General features: G+C 44.2%; 1 protein-coding gene across 1 annotated transcript; it reads left to right on the top strand.

Moving 5' to 3' along the window:
- Positions 1-414: 414 nt before the first annotated feature.
- Positions 415-21368, top strand: Cops5 (COP9 signalosome subunit 5). The gene is made up of 8 exons (XM_057790798.1): positions 415-690; positions 3562-3796; positions 5419-5547; positions 7790-7855; positions 9257-9342; positions 14403-14514; positions 18371-18519; positions 21128-21368. Exons 1-8 carry the CDS (start codon positions 548-550, stop codon positions 21210-21212), a joined length of 1005 nt encoding a protein of 334 aa, XP_057646781.1. The 5' UTR covers positions 415-547; the 3' UTR covers positions 21213-21368.
- The last annotated feature ends 776 nt before the right edge of the window (positions 21369-22144 follow it).

Below are 22144 nucleotides of genomic sequence, written 5' to 3'. Positions count from 1 at the left end.
TCCAAAACCAGTATCTAGAGATACTTACACCACTGTTTTTCTAGAAACATTTAGTATTCACAACAATTTATTTCGTCTTAAGTGCCTACACTCAAAAAAAAAAAAAAAAGGCGCGCCCACAGCTCCCAGTCCAAGCCCCACCTCCACGCAACATGGCGGGGGCTGAGTCTGCGCAGTGCGGACCGGCACGGCCGATTCCTTCCTGGCAGGGCGGAAGGCTGAACCATTCCCGCAACGAAACTTTGTGTCCCTCGCAATTCACACGTACGGTTTTCCGAGCCAGCATGTCATCCTTTCATCTGCAAAGCTGTCCTGAGCTCAGCGGCCTCTCGGCGTCTTCTGGCGCGTGGCGCCGCCGACGCGCCCCGGCCCCCCGAATGGTCTGGACCGACGTCACCTCCGGTCGTAGGTGTCATGGCTACCTTGAGAGGCCAGTGAGTGTGCACCGCGGTGGGGAAGGTGCAAAAGCCCGCACGCGGAGGCCCAGCGAACTGAAGTTGCATCTCGGTGGTGGGGTGGAGGCGACAACCTTTCCGGTCCCTCGGCCATGGCGGCTTCCGGGAGTGGTATGGCCCAGAAAACCTGGGAATTGGCCAACAACATGCAGGAAGCGCAGAGTATCGATGAAATCTACAAATATGACAAAAAACAACAGCAAGAAATCCTGGCGGCGAAACCCTGGACTAAGGAGTGAGGAGGTCCCTGGCGAGATGCAAGGGAGGGAAGGGATGGCGGGAGTCGAAGGAGGTGGACGCTTGGCTTTCGGGGGGGGGGGGGCGACCACAGAACACCCCCCACAGTGTTTATAGTCTGCCTTCTCGGGGTGGTGGAGCCTAACCCCTGTTCTGGGGCCTGCTTCCACACCCCTTCCAGGAAGTTTCTTTAACCGACTTGCCTCCAGGGGATGTACAGGACAGATTTAGGATGTCACTTTCAGACATGATTATTTTCATAATTCTCACACACTCTGCCTTGAACCTGGTGGCTACATGCACCTTGTTGCAGCCTTCGGTGGATTCTAAACTGAAGAGCGAGGCTGTTTTCAGAAATTGAATTAGCAGGCCACTTCAAAAAAAAAAAAAAAACTTTTAAGAGATTTTTTTCTTTAGCACTTTTTTCCTGTAACCAGTTTAGAGACATACCAAGCCCCTTCCCAGTTCTCTAAAATACTACTACAATGATTCATGTGAGCCAGGAATTAGGAAATGGAGTTTAATGCCTATTTGCCCCCTAACCAAATCCATATGTGTATCTCTGGGACTGAGAAGTCAAAAGATTTTTTAGAGCAGACTGTGTTAAGGAGAGTGGGGGAAACAATCACCAAACGATGCTGTCTAAAGGAATCACCGTTTCCAGTTTTGATTTTCTGTTTGTCTTGTTAGCAAAGCTGGCTTTAACTGTCAGTACTCTATTTCCATGGTACTTGTTGAGTACTTACTGCAGGCCTGGCACGTGGCTGAAGACTTTCATGTCACGTAATAATCATGACAGTCCAGTACTGTACTTTCATTCCTTTTCAGTAAGTAGGAAAACCAGCAAATGCATTCACAAATTCACCTCACGATCATACTCTAGCAGTGAGCTCAGGTGCAACAGACTGAAAATCAAGTCATTACAGCTGTCACTTAAACCGTTGACTGGCCTTAGGAAACGAAAGTTTCTAAACTTACCTGTAAGACAAAAATAAACCTAGCTGTTGGTGAGATTATGAAATAATTCAATAAAAAAATTCTAGATGAAGCCAGGCGATGGTGGTGCACGCATTTAATCCCAGCACTCTGGAAGCAGAGGCAGGCAGGCGGATCTCTGTGAGTTCGAGACCAGCCTGGTCTACAGAGCTAGTTCCAGGACAGGCTCCAAAAGCTACAATGAAACCCTGTCTTGAAAAGCAAAAAAAAAAAAGATAAAGAAAAAAGTTATAGATGAACCGTGTGTAATGAGAGCACAGTAATGATTGTCTTCTCTCTTTTCCCAGTGGAAAGAGGAGCCAGTTTTTTTAAACTTATGTCTTGATTTCCAAGATTAGGTCTCGGTATCTTTCAGCTTGTGGTTGAAATCTAGCAATAGCTGGAAATTGCACTTGGTCACTTTCTCCAGGCAGGCATCCAGAAAGCGTTGGAGATGCTGAGTGACCTGCATAGATTACCTGTTTGATCCCAAAACTGCACGTTTTAGATTGATATAAACTGTCAGTTTTCCTCAGCATCTTTGGCGTAAATTATGTCCATTCAAACATGTAAACTACATTGTGATTTTTTTTTTTTTTTTTTTTTTTTGATTTTCGAGACAGGGTTTCTCCGTAGCTTTTTTGGTTCCTGTCCTGGAACTAGCTCTTGTAGACCAGGCTGGCCTCGAACTCACAGAGATCCGCCTGCCTCTACCTCCCGAGTGCTGGGATTAAAGGCGTGCGCCACCACCGCCCGGCTACATTGTGATTTTTAAATGTGTGTGTTGTTCAGTGATGACAAACTCAAAATTGTAGTCACAGGACAAGTGGAGACATTAGATCTACTTTTTAACTTTCAAGATGATATCGGAAGGAAGCCACGTGCTTCAGCACACTGAGAGTATCTTAAGAGGCAGGTTAATGAGGCTAATAGCAGCATCTTCAATTTAGTACTTTGGGGACTAAACTAAAGTGTACTGAAGTACACTTCTTTGTGTACTTTTCATACCGACTGTGAAATACCTATTTACATAAGCATTAAATGGGCAAGATTTAAACCTAAACAGATGGATTTCAGAGGCCACGTTTGTAAAATTTGAGTCCTGCAGATCAGTAGGTAAGAGTGCCTGCTATTAAGCATGCAGACCTGAGTTTTGATCCCCAGCGCTTATGTAAAAATCCATGCTTGGTTGTCTGTGTCTTTAACCTTAGCATCGTGTGGACAGAGAGCAGAGACAGGAAGATGTATAAGCTGGTCACCCCGCCTCTCCAAAACAGTAAGCTTCCTGTTAGAGTCTCTGCCTCAAAGAAATAAAGCAGAATAAAATAAAGGAAAATGTGTGGGCGTGGTGACGCATTCCTTTAATCCCCGCACTCAAAGTTCCCAGCCAGCCTGGTTTACAAAGTGAGTTCTAGGACAGCCAGAGATGCACAGAGGAACTCTGTCTCAACAAACAAAAAAAAAAATCGAGGAAGACACCCAACAGCTCCCTATCATCTTCATGTACCATCTGGTGGCACACCGATGAACATGTAACACACACGATAATTAATTAAATTTAGGTCAGAAATTCAGGCCTGAGATGGTAATCAGAGATATGATAATTCCATGTTGATGGAGAAAAAAATTGGAATTGATATTCGCGCCCTTCAGACTCTTCATTTTCCTCGGAGCTGGGGGGGACAATAACTGTGGCATTGTGATGTGCTCTTTGCAAGCACCTTGTACTTACTGCTTCCCTTTTCCTCCCACATTCCACACCCCTTCCATCACTGTAAACCCCACCAACACTTGTTTAATGTTTTCACAAAAACTGTCTTTTAAATTGTACATTAAGTAAGAACCTTAATCACACCGTGATTTTCTTTTCTTTATTTCTTTTCTTTCTTTGTAGTCACCATTACTTTAAATACTGCAAAATCTCAGCGTTGGCTCTGCTGAAAATGGTGATGCACGCCAGGTCAGGAGGCAACTTGGAAGTGATGGGTTTGATGCTTGGGAAAGTGGATGGTGAGACCATGATCATCATGGACAGCTTTGCTTTGCCTGTCGAGGGCACCGAGACGCGGGTCAATGCTCAGGCCGCTGCATACGAGTACATGGCTGCGTACATCGAAAATGCCAAACAGGTGAAATAGCGCTTCTTAAAACTTCAGAACTCTCAAGGTGACTTCTGGGTTTCTGAACTTAAAATGGCCTTTTCACATTAAATTTTCTCTTTTTTTTTTTTTTTGGTTGTTTTTGTGAGGCTTTTTGTTTTGTTTTGTTTTTTTGAGACAGAGTTTCTCTGTAGCTTTGGAGCCTGTCCCAGAACTTGCTCTGTACAGACAAAGCTAGCCTCGAATTCAGAGATCCACCTGCCTCTGCCTCCGAGTGATGGGATTAAAGGCAGTGTACTGGCTAAATTTCATATTTTAAACTCTACAGTTTTTATGTAGAATATTAAAAGTCTGGTGAGGTTTATAATATAGGTGGCAGGGTGGGGGGGCATTCTATCCAAATAGATTTTTAGTCACTGTCAGTGTGTTTAAACAAAAAAATACTGTAGGCTAGAGGCATGACTGATGGTGGAGCTCATGCTTGGCATTCATAAGCCCTGAGTTCAGTATCCTCATTACCCCTCAGAAAGAAGGAAGGAAGGAAGGAAGGAAGGGAGAGAGAGAGAGAGAAATTTAGGAATTAAGTATTCTTGAGTAGAAACTCAGATAAATGGTGGTGCACCTATTAATAGACTATATGGGTAGGCAGGGAGGGAGGGAGGGAGGGAGGGAGGGAGAGAGAGAGAGTGAGAGAGAGAAGAAGAAATTTAGGAATTAAGTATTCTTGAGTAGAAACTCAGATAAATGGTGGTGCACCTATTAATAGACTATATGGGTAGGCAGGGAGGGAGGGAGGGAGGAAGAGAGAGAGAGAGAGAGAGAGAGAGAGAGAGAGAGAGAGAGAGAGAGAGAGAGAGAGAGAGAAGGAAAAGAAAAGCTTGCTGGGCAGTGTTGTTGCACGCCTTTAATACCAGCACCTAGGAGGCAGAGGCTGACAGATCTCTGTGAGTCAAGGCCAGCCTGGTCTACATAGCAAGTTGTAGGACAGCCAGTGCTAAATCCTGTCTCAAAAATGCAATTGGAAAAAAAAAACAAAAACAAAACAAACCTCTCAGGGCTGGAGATGGCTCAGGTGTTAAGAACACTGACTGCTCTTCCAGGACCTGGGTTCGCTTCCCAGCACCCACATGGCAACTCACAGCTGTCTGTAACTCCAGTTTTGGGGGACCCGTCACTCTCACCCAGATATACATGCAGGCAAAGCACCAATGCACATAAAATAAAAATAAATTAATTTTTTTTAAAAAAGGTGTGTGTGTATTTACTTACATGGAACAGTTCCAGAACTGTTTGTCCAATATAAAAGATAGACAGACAGATGACAGAATGTTATATGTAGTCCGCAACTATGTAGAGATGTTTGTTATTCTGTAGACTACCTCTATAAGGGCGTATATGATGCTAGAGGGATAATACTGTGCTGAGAAACAGATGGCTGAGGGGAGCTAATAAGAGGGGAGCTAAGTATCCTTGTTCTTTTGTGCCCTGATTATTTTATACTGTACACATGTATCATCTCTTCAGAATCCCTTAACTTGACAGCAGCATGTGTTGCACACTGTACCAGACCACATTGCTACATAAAGCCTGTGAACAGCCATATCTGTGAGATTAAACCGTGCCTCAAGCAAGCCTTTTCTTTCCCATGTTAGGTTGGCCGCCTTGAAAATGCGATTGGCTGGTACCATAGCCACCCTGGTTATGGCTGCTGGCTCTCTGGGATTGACGTTAGTACACAGATGCTGAACCAGCAGTTCCAGGAACCATTCGTAGCTGTGGTGGTAAGTACTTTTTATTTTATTTTATTTACTTATTTATTTTTAAGAAATAGGATATCTGCTTTTGCAAAGGGCCCTGGTTGGATTCCCATCACCGACACAGAGGATCACAACTATCTATAACTCCAGTTCCAGGGTATCTGATGCCTTCCTCTGACCTCCAAGGACACTAGGCAAGCATGTGGTGCACATACAGACACCCAGGCAATAATATATAGCATAAAAATAAATAAATCTAAAAACAGATACAGGGTCTCATATTCCAAGCTACCCTTTGTTTAACCTCCGTGTTTAGCCAAGTAGAACTCGTGATTCTCCTGCCTCTCTTCTAGGTGCTGGGATTATAAGTGTACACACATCTCTTTCTTAATACTTCTTTATTTCCACGTTAAATTTATTGTGTGTGTGCTTTTGACTGTATATGTTTGTATCAGAAGCTGGGGGAGAGATGGACACATGCTGTGTCACGTGAGGAGGTCAGTAGACAACCTGGGGAGACCGTTCTCTCCTTCCACCACGTGGGTCTCAGGAGCCAAACTGTAGTCCTCACACTCGGCAGCAAGCCCATTTGCCCACAGAACCATTTCAGTGGCTCTGGTTGTTGTTATGGTGACTGAGGTCAGCCTGGAGCCTTGCATATACTAGGTCAGAGCTCTCTCTACCACTAAGCGATATCCTCAGTCCTCCAAGCTTTAGTAAATACATTATAAACCTGGTTTTTAGGATCAGCATGGTGATTCCATGGGGAAAGGCACTTGCTGCGAAGCTGGGTGATCTGAGTTTAATCCCCAGGACCCAGGTGGTGGAAGGAAGAACTGATGTTTCAAGTTGTCCTCTGACCTTGACATGAAATAAACAAGATGTAGTTTAAAATCTAAGATTTAGCTTTGTGCACCATACCTGTGCCTAGTGCCTGTGGAGACCACAGAGGGCATTGGGTCCCCTAGGACTCCTGGAAGTTAGAGGTGGTCGGAAGCCACTATGTGAGTGCTGGAAACCAATCCTAGGTCCCTGTGTTAGAACAGCAAATATCCCTAACTGCTGAGCTATCTCTACAGCCCTTAAAAGTTTGGCTTTGGATTTGATTTAATTTGATTTTTGTTGTTGTCATTGTTTGGGGGACAGGGTCTCTATTATGTAGCTCTAACTGTCCTGGCACTGGATGTGTAAACCAGTCCTGAAACTCCCAGAGATCCGGCTGACTCTGCCTCCTGAGTGCTGAGATTAAAGAAAGGCATACTTTGCACTGGGCTTGTTTTGATTTTACTTTTATACAAAAACAGTTACTATGTTCTTCAAGAAGATTTGCTAAAAAAGAATACTAGAAAATGGAAAGAGTATAGTGAGGATGCTGCTCTGTTGTCAGAGGATGTTCCTAGCCTCCCGCATCTTACCCTCCACCCATACCTCAGTCAGCTTCTTGGCTCTTCCAGGCTTTTCATCAGGGCTAACTGGAGAAGCTGAAATGGCTAGAGCCTGTCTTCCTTTATGTCCAGAGTGTTTTAGGTGCAATCTAGATTTTTTTTTTTTTTTTTTTTTTTTTTTTTTTTTTTTTTTTTGGTTTTTCGAGACAGGGTTTCTCTGTGGTTTTGGAGCCTATCCCGGAACTAGCTCTTGTAGACCAGGCTGGTCTCGAACTCACAGAGATCCGCCTGCCTCTGCCTCCCGAGTGCTGGGATTAAAGGCGTGCGCCACCACCGCCCGGCTTGCAATCTAGATTTTTTTGGAGGAAACTAACATTGTTCATCTATTAAAGGGGACAGGTAACCTCTCAGCTAATTTATTACTTTCATTTATTCATTTGTTTGTTTATTGAGTTTTTTCTTTTGTTATTTTGTTTTATGAGACACAGTTTCCCTGTGTAGCTCTGGCTGTACTGGAACTGTTCTGTAGACCATGCTGACCTTGAACTCAGAGATGTCTACCTTCCTCTGCCTCCAGAGTGCTGAACTTAAAGGTGTGACCCACCACCACCCAACTCACCTGTTTGTTTTGAAGACATGGTCTTGCCAAGTAGCATGCACAGCTTACATGATACTAAACAGATATTCTTTGGTGATATGAGGACTTAGTTCTGATCTGTAAAGTATTCCCATTTCATTGAACTTTTCTAATGTTTGTTCCACTTTTCAGATTATTTGCTAGTTTTAGTGCTATACTTACTTGTTTGTTTGGGGGTTTCTAGTGGTGATTCAGTGGAGCATTTGATTTATGTTGACCAATATTAAGCATATATCTCTTGTAGATTGATCCGACCAGAACAATATCTGCTGGAAAAGTGAATCTTGGCGCCTTTAGGACATATCCGAAGGTAACTGGATGGAGGGGCTGTGGGGGGGGCAGTCTCTTGTAGTCTAGGCCAGCCTTGAACTTACTATGTAGCTCTACCTTGCAGTATTAGGATTACAGATACGTGCCAGCCCAGAGGCTGGCTACAGGCACTGGTGTGCCGGTCAGAGGACACCTCGGGTGTTGGTCCTCTCCTTCCACCCTGACTGGAACAGGCTCTTTTACTTTTCCCTCTGTACAGCTGGCTAGCCAGCTGTTCTGTGGAGTCTGTCTCCACCTGACCATAGATAACTAGTGAATCAGATGTGCACTTATAAGCCCAGCTTTGTGTGAGTTCTGGGGTCTAAATTTAGCTTCTCATATTTAATCAGCAAGCTTTTTTTTCAGTGCTGGGGTTCTAGGCACACACTCTAACCTGAGCTATATATACAACCTATGTAGTATCTTTGTGTATGTGTAGAAGAATTTTCAAATACAGAGTTGCAAACTGCTCCAGTCCATATCGAAAGATAACATATTTATGTTACATATTAATCTTGCCAGACAGAGGATTTTATTTCTTTAGAAACATTTGTGTGCCCATGGCATTTTGACAAGTACTAGAGAAACAAGCTAAATCCATCTCCTTCCTTGAGGGAGCCAAAATCAGCTTAGTTACAAGCACAGGGACACAGCACCAGAAACGGAAAATGAAGCTGTGAGCCAAGCCACGCCAGAGCAGCTAACAGTGTCTGGGTCCAGGAAAAGCAATTCTTTCGAAGATGTGTTGTTTGGTTTGCTTTGCTTGTAAGATAGGATCACACTCTATAGCCCAGGCTCACCTGGAGCTGGCTGTGTAGACTCTGCTGGTCTCACAAAGGCAGTGGTTGCTTTTGTCTCTGCCTCCCAAGTACTAAAATTAGCATGTGTGAGCCAGCAGGCGCCTTTAGGACATATCCTAAACATGAATATTGATGCTTACTATTTGACACCAGAGTTTGATCATGTTATGGAATATTTGTGTACACTGTAAAGATGTATCTCTGATTGGTTTGATAAAGAGCTAAATGGCCAATAGCCAGGCAGGAGAGAATAGGTGAGACTTCTGAGTAGAAGAGGAACTGGGAGGAGAAATTTGGGTGCATAGATTTGCCATCAAGACACAGAAGGAACAGGAGATGGGAGATGGAAGAGCGGTGATGCCACGTGGCAGAACGCAGATTCATAGAAACGGGTTAATTTCATTTATAAGAGCTAGTCGAGACAAGCCTAAGCTAAAAGGCCAAGCTTTCATAATTAATAGTAAGTGTCCATGTTGTTATTTGTGACCGGCAGCCGATGAAAAGGCTTGCTACGTATTCCCATACATAAGAAGCTGCAGAGAAGACGTAGGGGGCTCTGCTTTATTCTGTTTTTCATTTTCTACTTTCTCTGTTTTGTTTAGGGCTACAAACCTCCTGATGAAGGACCTTCTGAATACCAGACTATCCCACTTAATAAAATAGAAGATTTTGGCGTGCACTGCAAACAGTGAGTGACTGAACAGTTGTCGCTGCTGCAGATGTAACACAATAGCAGAGAGCTTAGCCTGCCTGTCCTTCCCAAGGCCCTCTCAACCCAGCACCAAAACTCAGAAATCATCCAAAGACATGAGAAATACTCAGACAAAATTCATTTCATAATATGTAGTACCTTTATTATTTGTTTGGTTTTGGTTTTTCGAGACATGGTTTCTCGATAGCTATGGAGCCAATCATGGAACTCATTCTGTACACCAGGCTGGCCTCAAACTCAGATCCCTGGGAAGCAGAGGCAGGTGGATCTCTTGAGTTCAAGGCCAGTCTGATCTACAGAGAGTTCCAGCATAGCCAGGGCAACACAGAGAACCCCTGTCTGGAGCGGGAGGGGGAAACGACACCATTTTGGGGACAAGATGGCTCAGTGAATAAAGGTGCTTGATGCCAAGGCTGACGACCTAAATTTAATCCCCAGGACCTATACAATGGTAAGAGAATTTATTCTCTGTTGTCCTCTGACTTCCACATGGTACATTCATCCACACTTATATGTGCACGCACAATAAGTAAATGTAATTTTTTTAAATGCCCAGTTTTCTCTTAGCAAAAGCTTTTCTCCAAGTTAAAAAAGCCAAGCCAAGAGGGCAGCTTTTATATTTTGTAAATATATCTTCCCACCTCGTCTACTGCCACCTTCACCCACGCTACCGCCCTCTGAAGGTGTCAGCATAATGTTCCATCCTACCCAGAATAAGGTCCATTAAATAGCCTTGCAGACTACACAACCCTCTGTGATTGAAGTCTAGCCCAGCTCTGCTGTTCCTTGCCGTTTGTCAGGTGAGCTGCTGACACTCACCCTCGTGGTCACTGGCTCACTCACTGGTGCACAGGGTCTGTTTCCAGAGCACCTCAACAGAAAATACACACTGACCACTTTGTCTCAAGTAGCACCTTCTGTCACGTGTACCTTTTCCTTCTTAGCAGTCACCATGGGATATTTTTAGTTCCTTGCTGTTGGACAGAATTACTCACTGCCGTGTCCTTGCATTTAAAATCAGGCATAGCACAGAAAAAGGTGGGCACTTTTAAATTGTTGCTTAAATAAACAAGTGATTATCTAATGTCCCCTTTTCTCTATCTCCTACCCCGCCCTGAAGGGATACCTTGACGCCGTGCGCTACTCCTGCTCACCGTGCACAACCCATCTGACAGGCAGCTGTCTGCTGCAATCAGCTGCAGCCTCGTATCTCCTTCTCAGGTCCCTACCACTGAGCTCCGCCCTAACCTCTCAAATCTGTTTGAAATGTAGACTCTGATATGCTAAATGTTTAAGCACATACTAGATAAGGTGTTTATATATTCCTATATAGGCTCAACAAAGTAAAAAGACTGAAGATATTCCTTATAGCTTATCTAGTTTTGATTTATTTACTTTATTGCAGTGTACACATTATACGTAACTAAGTTTCATTATGAAATTTGTATGTGCATATGATGCATTTGATCATATTCATTCCCATTACCCTTTCCCACCCTCTCCTAAGGATCCCCTTTCCTCTTCCCTACTCATCCCTTTGATGCTTATCTTTTGTGGGGTTTTTGTGGTGTGTTTATATTTTTGATGACCTGGTGAATTATATCAGGGCTGCTTACAGAAGCATGAGTATTGTGTTGTTTACAGGAGCATTGCCAGTAAGCACATTACTAAAGAGTCTCCCTCCCCAGCATCCATTCACTGTGTATAAATCCTCGGGGAAGGTGGGGCCTTGTGACCCAGTCTAGTGCAGGGAAGCACAGCTGCCCTGAGTTAAGAGTGGTCATGACATTCCTGGCAGTCGACATTCCACACCATTCACCCTCCCTCCCCTGGCTCTTTCTGCCCTTCCATGGTGTTTCCTGATGCTTGGGGAAAGGGTTGATATTGGTGTTTATAGCTGAGCATTCCACTATCAATTATTCTAACCCAGCAATCAGCTATGAGTCTGCAGTTACTGCTACCCACTGCAATAAGCCGCTTATCTGACCAAGGCTGCCAGCAGCAATAATGTACAAGTATAAGCATAGTTTAGAAGGCAATTTGATTAGCTCATTATGTCCATCTAGTAAAATAATGGCAATAGCTCCTCCACTAAGGGCGTCCAAGGACTTTTGACCAGGAAGGCAGGTTGAAGCCAGGATTCATGTGAAGTGGGCCTCAAAGGCAATTGGGTAACAGTTGAGGACCCCAGAGCAGACTTGCCTCTGTTACACTAGAGGCCACATAGTTAATAGGTTGATATCATAGTACACAGGATCCAAAACTGTTTACACAGATAAAACTGTTGATGACCGTTCTTCCCCAGCAGCCTGTAGAGCATGCTCCAGCATTATGAGAGCTAGCCGGAAAGAAGAGCCTACACCCAGTTTCTTCTTGTTTTTTCTGTGTCCTGTGTCTTAGCTACTTTTCTATTGCCAAGACAAAACACCATAACCCAGTCAACTTATAAAATAAAGCATTTGTGGCTCTTGAGGTTTAGTCCATGATGACCATGGTGTGGAACATGGCAGCAGGCAGGCATTAGGGCTGGAGCAGTGATGGGGGTGGATCTTGTATTAATCTGTTGCTTTCATTGGTTAATTAATAAAGAAACTGCCTAGGCCCATTTGATAGGCCAACCCTTAGGTAGGTGGAGTAAACAGAACAGAATGCTGGGAGAAAGAAGCCGAGTCAGTGAGTCACCATGATTCTCCCACTCCAGACTGACGCAGGTTAAGATCTTTCCTGGTAAGCCAGCTCGTGGTACTACACAAAATATTAGAAATGGGTTAGATCAATATGTAAGAGCTAGCCAATAAGAGGCTGGAACTAATGGGCCAGGCAATGATTAAAAGAATACAGTTTCCGTGTAATTATTTCAGGGCATAAAGCTAGCCATGCGGGCGGCCGGGTGCCTGGGACGCAGCCCCGCTGCTCATATTACAACAGAGCAGTAGCTGAGAGCTTATGTCTGATCCTCAAGTAAGAGGCAGGAAGAGAAATAACTGAATGGTGTGGGCTTTTGAAACCTCAGCCCACTCCCAGTGGCACACCTTCTCCAGCAAAGCCACACCTCCTAATCCTTTACAAACAGGTCCAGCCACTAGAGACCACACATTCAAATATATGAGCCTATGAGGGTCATTCTCATTCTGACCACTGCATCCTGTGACCAACCATGTGACGTCTTCAGCAGTGGGAGCTCTGATATGCTAAGTAGTTTAACTTACAAAACCTTAATAGGAGGACAGATGTTTTGTCTGTCCTTGAAGTGTGAGCCCTGAAGCCAGCACCTTGTGCCTGGTGTAGCACCCTGTCACTAAGCTTTCCTCGGGAGTTCTATTTGGTGGGTTGGTTTGGTTTGGTTTGGTTTTTTTAAGACAAGGTCTTTATACATAGCCCTGGCTGTCCTAAAATTCACTGTGTAGACCAGGCTGCTCTCAGACTCACGGAGATTTTGCTTGTTTCTGCATCCCGAGTGCTAGGGTTAAAGGGGTGGATATGACACCATTCCCAACTCCTCAGGAGTTTTTAACTAGTCTTATGTTTCAATGTTATAAGCGAACTGTTTAAAGATTCAGTGCGAACAGATAAGACCCCAGCATAGCATGGGTTTCCCTCAATAATTCTGTTCTTGTCCAGACAAACTAATGTACTTTTGGTGTGGGGGTGTGTGTGCTCATGCGCACGCCATGGTACAGGTGTAGCGAGAGATCACAGGACAAGTTCTGTGGAGACTGCTCTCTTTCTACCTTTCTGTCTTTACTTGGGTCCCAGGGATCAAACTCAGGTCTCCAGGCTTTGCCCAGCAACTTCTGTTAGTGGCTGAACCACCTCACCAGCCACCAGCCCATTAAAGACTTTTATAAGTATTACCTTGGGCTTCTCAGGCAGTTCTGGCTCCAAATGACCAGCTAGGTTCTTTTTTTTTTTGGTTTTTGTTGTTTGCTTATTTGTTGTTGTTGTTTGTTTTGTTTTGCTTTGGTTTGGTTTTTGGAGGCAGGGTTTCTCTGTGTAACAGCTCTGGCTGTCCTAGAACTCATTTTGTAGATCAGGCTTGACCTCAAACTCACAAAGATCCACCTGCTTCTGCCTCCCTGGTGCTGGGATTAAAGTAGTGCACCACCACGGCCTGGCAGAGTTCTACTCTTCTGAGAGCTAGAGTCTCTAGTGTAGTGGTAGGTGGCTGTTTTATACGTACACTGTAGCACCAGTCACTATTGGTGAGTACATTTTATCATAGTTAACTTTGATTTAATGATGAATTTCTCAAAGGAGTTTCTTGTACTTCCTATATCCATTGGTTTATAGAACACGCTAAGAGATTTAAATATCTCTATTACTTTAAGAAAGAAGGTCAGTCATGGTCATGCACACCTTTAATCCAGCACTTAGGAGGCAGAGATGGGGGATCTCTGGACATTTGAGGACAACCTGATCTACATAGTTCTAGCTTAGCCAGGACTACATATCAAGACTTTTTGTCTTTCAATAATAATATGTTTTTCAGATATTTAACCAAATTTTCTCTGGTACATCATGATTATAAATAAACCACCTTTCAAAGCAATAGAAGTTCTTCTAGGCACCTTAGGACCTACTTTAAGTTACACTTTTCAAAGAAACGCAAGGGCCTAACTTAAAAAAGGAAGAAGTAGGAGATCCGTGTGTCACTGCTCATGTGTTTACAAAGGTTGAGAACTTACAGCTGACCCTGGAGGGCGGCTCCTTTAGAGCCTGTTATAGAACTGCTGAACTCAGAACACAAATCTACACCTGTCATTTAGTAGTTCTGATTGTTACTAGCTTCTTGGAAATTTTGGGACACTACAGAAGGGTGTGTGTGTGTGTGTGTGTGTGTGTGTGTGTGTGTGTGTGTGTGTGTGTAGAAAGGTTAGTAGACAGATTTAGAGCCATGCCACCTGAAAACAAAGGAACCTGTTGTTAAACTATGATTATCTGAATATAAAATATAATTTGCTTAAATGTAACCAGGACTTGTATGGAATGTAACAGTGTATTTTTTCCACTTGCCCAATGTGTACTTTGTTTTACAGATACTATGCCTTAGAAGTCTCATATTTCAAATCCTCTTTGGACCGTAAACTACTTGAGCTCTTGTGGAATAAATACTGGGTCAATACCCTGAGTTCCTCGAGCTTGCTCACTGTAAGTACTGTACTTGTTTCCTTTGAATTTTGTTTTGTTTTGTTTTTGAGCTAGTCCTACTTGGAAGCCTAATGTAGACTCAAACTCAAGGTCATCCCAGGCACTCGAAGGTCAAGGGTAATCCAGCAGTGTCAGTTTTATCCTTCTATGTGGGTCCCAGGTTTCAGACCCCGGTTGTTAGACTCAGCAAGCACCTGTACACACTGAGCTATCCTACTGACCCCTGGTTTCTGGTGCTTAATTGTTCAGATCCCGGGTAAGTGCCATTATGCCTAACTGATTTGAATTTTAACTAGGTTTTAAAAGTTCTTTAATGCCTGGCAGCGGTAGTGCAGGCCTTTAATTCCAGCACTGGGGGCTGGGAGGAGTCAGAGGCAGGCAGATCTCCCTGAGTTCGAGGCCATTCTGGTCTACAAAAGCTAGTTCCAAGACAGTCCCCAAAGCTACAGAGAAACCCTGTCTCGAAAAGCTAAAAAAAAAAAAGAAAAGAAAAGAAAAAGAAAGCAAGCTGTTTAATATTTGAAACTTATTTCACAGAAAGACAGAAATCAAAGCTGTAACAAGATTCTCCACCAAGTTAGATGTGGATGCTGGGCAATTCAGTGGTGTCATGAACCAGAGAGACTGTCTTAGTTAGGGTTTCTGTTGCTGTGAAGAGACATCATCACCACAGCAACTCTTATAAAGAAAACATTAACTGGGGTGACTCGCTTATAGTTCAGAGGTTCAATCCATTGTCATCATGATGGGGAGCATGGAGGTGTGCAGGCAAGTGTGGTGCTGGCTGCATCTTGACCAGAAGGCATCAGGAAGTCAACTGAGACACTGGGCACTGTCCTGAGCATAGCGAACCTCAAAGCCAACCCCAAAAGTGACACTTCCTCCAACAAAGCCACACCCCTAAGAGTGCCACTCTCTGAGATAATGGGGGCCAATTCCATTCAAACTGCCACTGAGACCAAATCTAAATGTCAGATAGAATACCAGACTGGGGTAAGATCTGCTTGTGCCTTGAAGAAACTGGTAGAGGAAAAACAAAAGGACTGTGTGTGTCGCCTCAGATAGCAGGTGAGTCTCTGACACTTAACAGTATAGTTCAGTATTTCTCACCCTTTGGGTCGCAGTTCCACAGGGGTCACATATTAGAGATTTACATTATGATTCATAACAGGAGCAAAGTTACAGTTATGAAGGAGAATGAAATAATTTTGCGGTTGGGGTCATCAGCATGAGGCAGTGTATTAAAGGGTCACAGTCTTTGCTGGTTGAGAACCTCTGCCATGGTTAGAAATCGCAGGGAAGGGACTTCTTGGGCACATTAGGCTCCTCCGCAAGTGACGTAGAGTCACAGCTTCTTCGGCTTTGCGAGCCTCATGTTCAGTCTGCATTTTGAAAACAGTTGGCAGCTTTAGCTTCTGGCCTCACGACCTTTGTGCTTAATGCTGAGAAGGCAACAGCCTGCCTGCATATCCGTGCTTCTTCTCAGGCAGTGTCTCCTGGGTTTGCCCAACTTTGCTTAGACCACATGCTCTTCCTTAAGCTATGCCGTGGGCCAGAGCAATGAATTTGATGAGTGGGCCAACGAAACGGCTCACTGCTGGGCTGGAGTAAAAGCAACTATTTGAGGAGCATGGGGATTAAAATGGAAAAAGAGATCCTGAAAATTCATCTGAAGATCATTACAAATACCAGGCAAAGAAAACATTAACTCAGTCTTTCCTGATACATCATTAAAATCTGACGTGGTTGGATGGGTGTGTATTTCATAGGTGTATGTTTAGAAAATTAGGAGCAGTTTTGTTTCCTGTGGTCCAGACCAGCCTTGCAGCTGCTGCGTAGCCAAGGACGACCTTAACTTCTGAATGCTGAGATACAGGCATGTGCCTCACGTCCAGTTTTAGCGTCTGAGCCTGGGTGTGACGTGGTGGCAGTGGCACTGGAAGCATCACTGAGGCACTCTACATAAGGCAGTTAGACGTGCCTGCACTGCCCTGCACTGCGTACACTGAAGTCTCAATAAATGGTTGCTAGTGTTTTGTTTGGTGTGTTGTATTCTTGGAAAGACTCACTTGATCCTATTTATTATTGTTGTAAACATAATTGTGACAAGGTTTGCATTCTTATTGAAGTAGCAGGCTCAGAAAGAGCGAACTGGCACAGTGGCACATGTCTGTAATGCCAGTCTTTGGACCGGAGAGGCCGGGCCACATCTCCGTGCCACACTGTAAGCTTGAGGCCAGCCTGGCCCACATGTTTTTTTAAACAAAAATAAAAGAGGAAAGCAATCATAATAGCAAATATTATGTATCCTTGGAGACAAGTGTACTTGCAGTCAGAAGTGACGCTGGGGGCAGGGAGAGAACACTAAGAGCACAGTAAAGGCAGGTGGAGGAACCTGCTGTCCCTGTGGTCCAGCTTGGCAGTATGAGGACAGGTGGTAAAGTTCCTTTACCCACTGAGCTGCCTCGCCAGCCTGACGCCAGGCCTTGATGAGCCTTGATTACATTTACAGTTGCCAGTTTTAGGTGAAAACTAAAAAAGGAGATGTCTCATAGCAACCTTTTAAAAATATTACAGTTAGCAAGGCATGGTAGCATGTGCCTGTAGCCAGGCCTGAGCTAGATGAATGACCCTCCTGTCTCAAAACAAATACAGTACAATGAGAGTTTTACAGTTAAGCCTGGGGTTGCAGTTTGGTGACAGAATGTGTTTGCCTGGCTTGTATAAGATCGTAGACTCAATCCCCAGCATCAGCCATGACACAGATATATAAATTGATAGGATGAGTGTGTGTTACTATTAAATGTGTGTATGTAATTTCAATATTTTTCAATTTGTAAAACATGTAATACAAAAGAAAAATGGTATGTGTAATAGATTTCTCAAATGTAGATATGAACGAGGGCATATAACAGTACTCTAATAAGAACAGTCACAAAACTAGCTAATAATTATGTGCCCTGGACAGTCCTAGAGCTTTAAGGTAGCATTTCCATCCACCCTCTTCCATTTTCAAGAGGCCCAGGCGGCGTGGTTCAGGCATCCCTGCCAATCTGCAGCAGGGTCAGAACTTTGGCTCCCAAAGGCATTCCTCAAAGCTTTCATAATGACAAAACTTGATTTAAGCAAGGGAGAAAACTACACATTCAATCTTGAATTTTTTTTAAATCTAAAATCAAATTGATAGATTTTAGGAGCAGTTTTTACAGCTATGACCTAACTTCTTCACTATCTATCCATTCCACCTCTACATATAAATAAAATGTTATATTAATTTGCATAAAAATCAGTGGATTTTGCCGAGCCTGGTGGCACATGCCTTAAACCCAGCACTTAGGAGGCAGAGGCAGGTGGATCCCTGAGTTTGAGGCCAGCCTGGTCTACAGAGCTAGTTTCAGGGCAGCCAGGGCTGTTACACAGAGAAACCCTGTCTTTGTTGGGGGCACGGGACGGGGAATTCAGTTTTTAACCAAGTATGGTGGTACAGACCTTTATTCCCAACACTGGGAAGCAGAGGCAGGCAGATCTCTTTGAGTCCCAGGCCAGCCAGGGCTCCACAGTGAGACTCAACAAACGAGAGGGTAGGGCGGGTAGGTGTTTGGGCAGCAGGGTAAGGGGCTGGACAGAATGCGTGGTGTACCTGTAGTGCCAGCTGCTCGGCAGAGTAAGGCCAACAGGCAGCCAGCAAAGCCCTGTCTCAAAACAAATACAAAAGCTGTAAGTGTGACTCTGTAGTGGAGGGCTTGCTTTATATGTAGTGGTCCCTGAAGGCAGTCTTAGCCCTGGGCAAAAACAAAAAGAACTTTTTTCATGGTGACCTTGTTCTGTACAGTGACATGATGCCATTTCTCCACAGAATGCAGACTATACCACTGGCCAGGTGTTTGACTTGTCTGAAAAGCTAGAGCAGTCGGAGGCCCAGCTGGGACGAGGGAGTTTCATGTTGGGTTTAGAAACACACGACCGGAAATCAGAAGACAAACTTGCCAAAGCAACTAGAGACAGGTGAGCATCCGCATGCCGCGTCCTGCCCGCTCCTGTCAGTATCTGCAGACAGTAAATCCTGGTTCCCTGTGGTTCAGTCAGCTGCAATTTAAGAGATGCCCGAGTGTTATCTAATTGGACCTTTAAAGAGACATGTGTAAATTGAAATTCACACTTTGAAATTTTAGAGGACATTAGGCAAAGTAGAAAACTCAGCTCAAAGATCTAGGAGTCTCAGAGAAAACACCAAATCCCCCTTTATAGGGCTGGCCACACGGAGTACAAGGAGAGCCGGCCCCTGCTAGACCTTTGAGGGGGAAGGCTTAGGAAAGCATGCTTACCCTTTTCCTCAACTAAACAGTTCTGAGACATTAAGATTTCTTTAATTTACCAAATAGAAAAGATTCTCAAGTCTTTATGCTAAAATTCTTCTTTCTGCATCATTTTAGTATCCCGTATTTTACTTCCTAATTCCTTCCTTGAGATGTGGTCTCTGATAACTTGGGAGAGCGTGGTCTGGCGCACAGACTGCACAGGGCGGAAAAGACTCACTTGCTGCCACAAAACCTTGAGTTCAGTGTGATACAGGTAGAAGGAAGAGAGCATTTGGGCAGCTGTAAGCCAACTCACTGGTGTCTGTTTTCACATTGTTCTGTAGGGTTTGGGGGGCTCTTGCGTCAGCTCACTAGCCCATTGCCACTCTTGGCGATGTTTCCCTTTTTTCATAAGCTGTTGCTATCCCTTGCCAAACTTGAAAGGCGGGGCTTTCCTGCACCTCCTCCTGGTGCCTGCCAGGATTCCCACCTGTGTTGTTTGCTGTTTGCCCTTAATTAAATTGTCTTTGGGCATGAAACAAACACAAAAGCTTGTTCCGTAGGAAGAAGGGAGGAGGGAAGATGAAGTTATCGCGGCCACTGGAGCCATCTTATGTTGGAAATGCCTCATTCTGCTCCTCCGGTGGAGAGAAGCAGCTCATGGGTCAGACTCCCTATTGTAGCCGCCTCAACGGGTTACTCTTGTCTAGGGTTTGTAACCCGCCTGGCTGGTCAGTTATTCCAGGGTCACGGAGAGGCACCACCTGAAAGACATAGGCTGATAAGGGGAAGGAGGCTAGGCAGATTTGTCGAAGCCTCCGTTTATTAGAGTCATGGTTACAGCTTATATAGCCCCTGGATGAGGATCTTGGGGGGCTGGGGCACGGGGTCTTGCCACGTGGTGTACGTCCATCACATAGTCCAAGAGGTTACGGTCGGTCAGGTCACGATTCCTTGGTCGGGAAGTCACAAGGTGACACACCTAGTTGTCTAGATAGTTTGGAATGTGAGGCAGGTTCCCTTAACAGATAGCTCTCTATTAACAGTTAATTTGGGTGTGAGATAGGCTTGGTCAATAAGACTATTCTCAATACAATTGGAAAGTGAAGCCCTCTGCAAAAACTCCTCACGGTGGTGCTTCCTGTAAATTTTGGGGGGACACGGCTCCTGACACCCTATTGTGCACAGGGCTCTGGTTCTGGCACCACACCCACAAGAAGAGAGTGGCTGCACATTGGGTTGGCCGTTTTGTATGCAGAGCTCACAGTTGTGTCTACTTTTGTTCTCTCAATGCTGGTCACAGCACTGTGGCCTTGCTCCTGCTCCACCTTTAAGTCACATCTGCAGCCAAATCGTTATGAAGCAAAAGTTTTACAGAATTCTTGTCCTTTGTGTGTCTTGAGGTATTTGTTTCTTTGTTTTGGTTTTTTGTTACTTTGGGGGTTTGGTTTTGTTTTTATCCATTCATTCTGGAGTTTGTTATCTTTTCCTCAAGGAATTCTTCTCTTTGTAACAACAAAGTAGGGAGGCCAAGGGTAGTAATAAAAAGAAAACTTCTGGGAATTACTTTAATAAAAAGTTAACTCTTCTGAATATTGATGGAGTTCTGTCATTGTTTTGGTATTTTTCTGGGTTTTGGGGTTTTTTTCTATCATTTCTGAAGTCTTAAGTGACCTTCAACTCTCTAAAAGATGTTTATAGTTATCTCAGGAAACAGTTCTTCTAAATTATTTTTTTAATTATTCTGAGGAATAACAGATTTTCAGTCTTTTACATTGACTGCTCTGTGTGTGTGTGTGTGTATGTGTGTGTGTGTACGTACACTTCCCAGGCATGCATGAGTTCAGAGGACAGTTGGGGGGAGCTGTTCTCTCCTTCCACCACTTGGGATCTGAGGCTCTAACTCGGGTGGTCAGGTCAAGAACCCTTACCCAACTGAACCACCTTGCAGTCCCAAGAATGCTATATTTTAACATAATACTGTAATCAGTATGTAATTATTGAATATTACTATGTAGATACATAATGAATGTATACTTTTAGTTGTCTTCAAAAGCAGAATTTTCCCAAAGCCACTAAATAGCAAAAATAACTGTTAGGAATTATATCAAAGGAATTAAAGCAAAGTTTATACCGTCATTTTATGAAATGTCTAGTCAGCAGTGAAACACTTTAACAGGCAAAATAGAAAAGTCTTTTAAAGTCTCAGGGAAACAATGTGAATAGAAGTGATGGTTCTTGGACGTTCAGGGCGAGCATGAGGGGCGTGATGGAGCAGCTTTCCCTATGTGATGCTGTGTGTTTCTTCTTTCCAGCTGTAAAACTACCATAGAAGCCATCCACGGATTGATGTCTCAGGTCATTAAGGATAAACTCTTTAATCAAATTAACGTCGCTTAATTACCACTGAGTACGTTTTCCTGAAAGCTGATATGTGTGAGGAAAAAAGCTCCAGTAACAGCTGTGAACCAGTTAACCAAACTCAGAAGACCACGGTGCTGTGCGGAGTCCCGATTGTTAGCACTGTAATAAAGTATCAGGTGAAACCATCCTCTGTGGCTTTGTGAGCGGAGTTGTGTTTGGTGCTCTTGCTTGTGGGAGGAAAAACATACTAGATCTTCTCTGGGTTTGAAGTCCTGCCTATCAGAGTAACCAAAGAATGTCATCATTTCATCACACGGTGCTCAGAAAGTTTTCAAGTTGTTTTTTGTTTGTTTGGTTGGTTAGTTTTTTGTTTTGGGTCCCCCCCCCCAAAAAAAAAAAAAACAAGGTGTCACTACTCATGTTTTATTTTCCTGAAAACCACATAACTTACTACAGACAGAGACAGCCAAGCACATGGTATGTGGTAAATACTTACCGAGTGCCTTTCCTGTACCGAGGACTTCCTAGCAAGCTAGACATGCCGCCGTCCTTTCAGAGCTGAGTGAAGGCGAGATGGTGTGACAGAGTACCCAGGAGAAATGCTTAGAGGGGTAGTAAGGTAGGCTTGCCGAAGGGAAGGTCCACTTGAAAGAAAGTGGGTCTAGCCCGAAGAGAGGAACTGGGAAGGTGTCACATTCCAGCAAAGCAGTGCAGCAGCCTGAAAGAGCAGAACCAAGCTGCACTTGAAAAGTAACAAGAGTGACCCAAGAGGTAGGGCAAGGCTGACTCCTCCAGGGCTCTGCGGAGCCAACACTAACAGCGCTGAGCAGTCTGAGCTGTGGAATGTACCACACAGTCTTTCCTAAGAGCGCCGGAGAAGATGGGTAAAGGCTACGTGAGAAGCCATGGAGAATAAAGTCACAAGAGGCTGAGATTGCGGGCACAGAAGGAGTTTAAAAACCAGTCTC

The sequence above is a fragment of the Chionomys nivalis genome, chromosome 16 (assembly GCF_950005125.1).
Source record: "Chionomys nivalis chromosome 16, mChiNiv1.1, whole genome shotgun sequence".
Taxonomy (NCBI): domain Eukaryota; kingdom Metazoa; phylum Chordata; class Mammalia; order Rodentia; family Cricetidae; genus Chionomys; species Chionomys nivalis.
The sequence above is the reverse complement of the archived record's forward strand: the minus strand, read 5'-3'. Positions and strand labels throughout refer to the sequence as shown.

Coding starts and splice junctions, on each gene's coding strand:
- Cops5 (XM_057790798.1), top strand. CDS start 548: ATGGCGGCTTCCGGGAGTGGTATGGCCCAGAAAACCTGGGAATTGGCC. Junction 5,548..7,789: donor AACCATTCGTAGCTGTGGTG/GTAAGTACTTTT, acceptor TATCTCTTGTAG/ATTGATCCGACCAGAACAAT. Junction 14,515..18,370: donor GTTCCTCGAGCTTGCTCACT/GTAAGTACTGTA, acceptor ATTTCTCCACAG/AATGCAGACTATACCACTGG.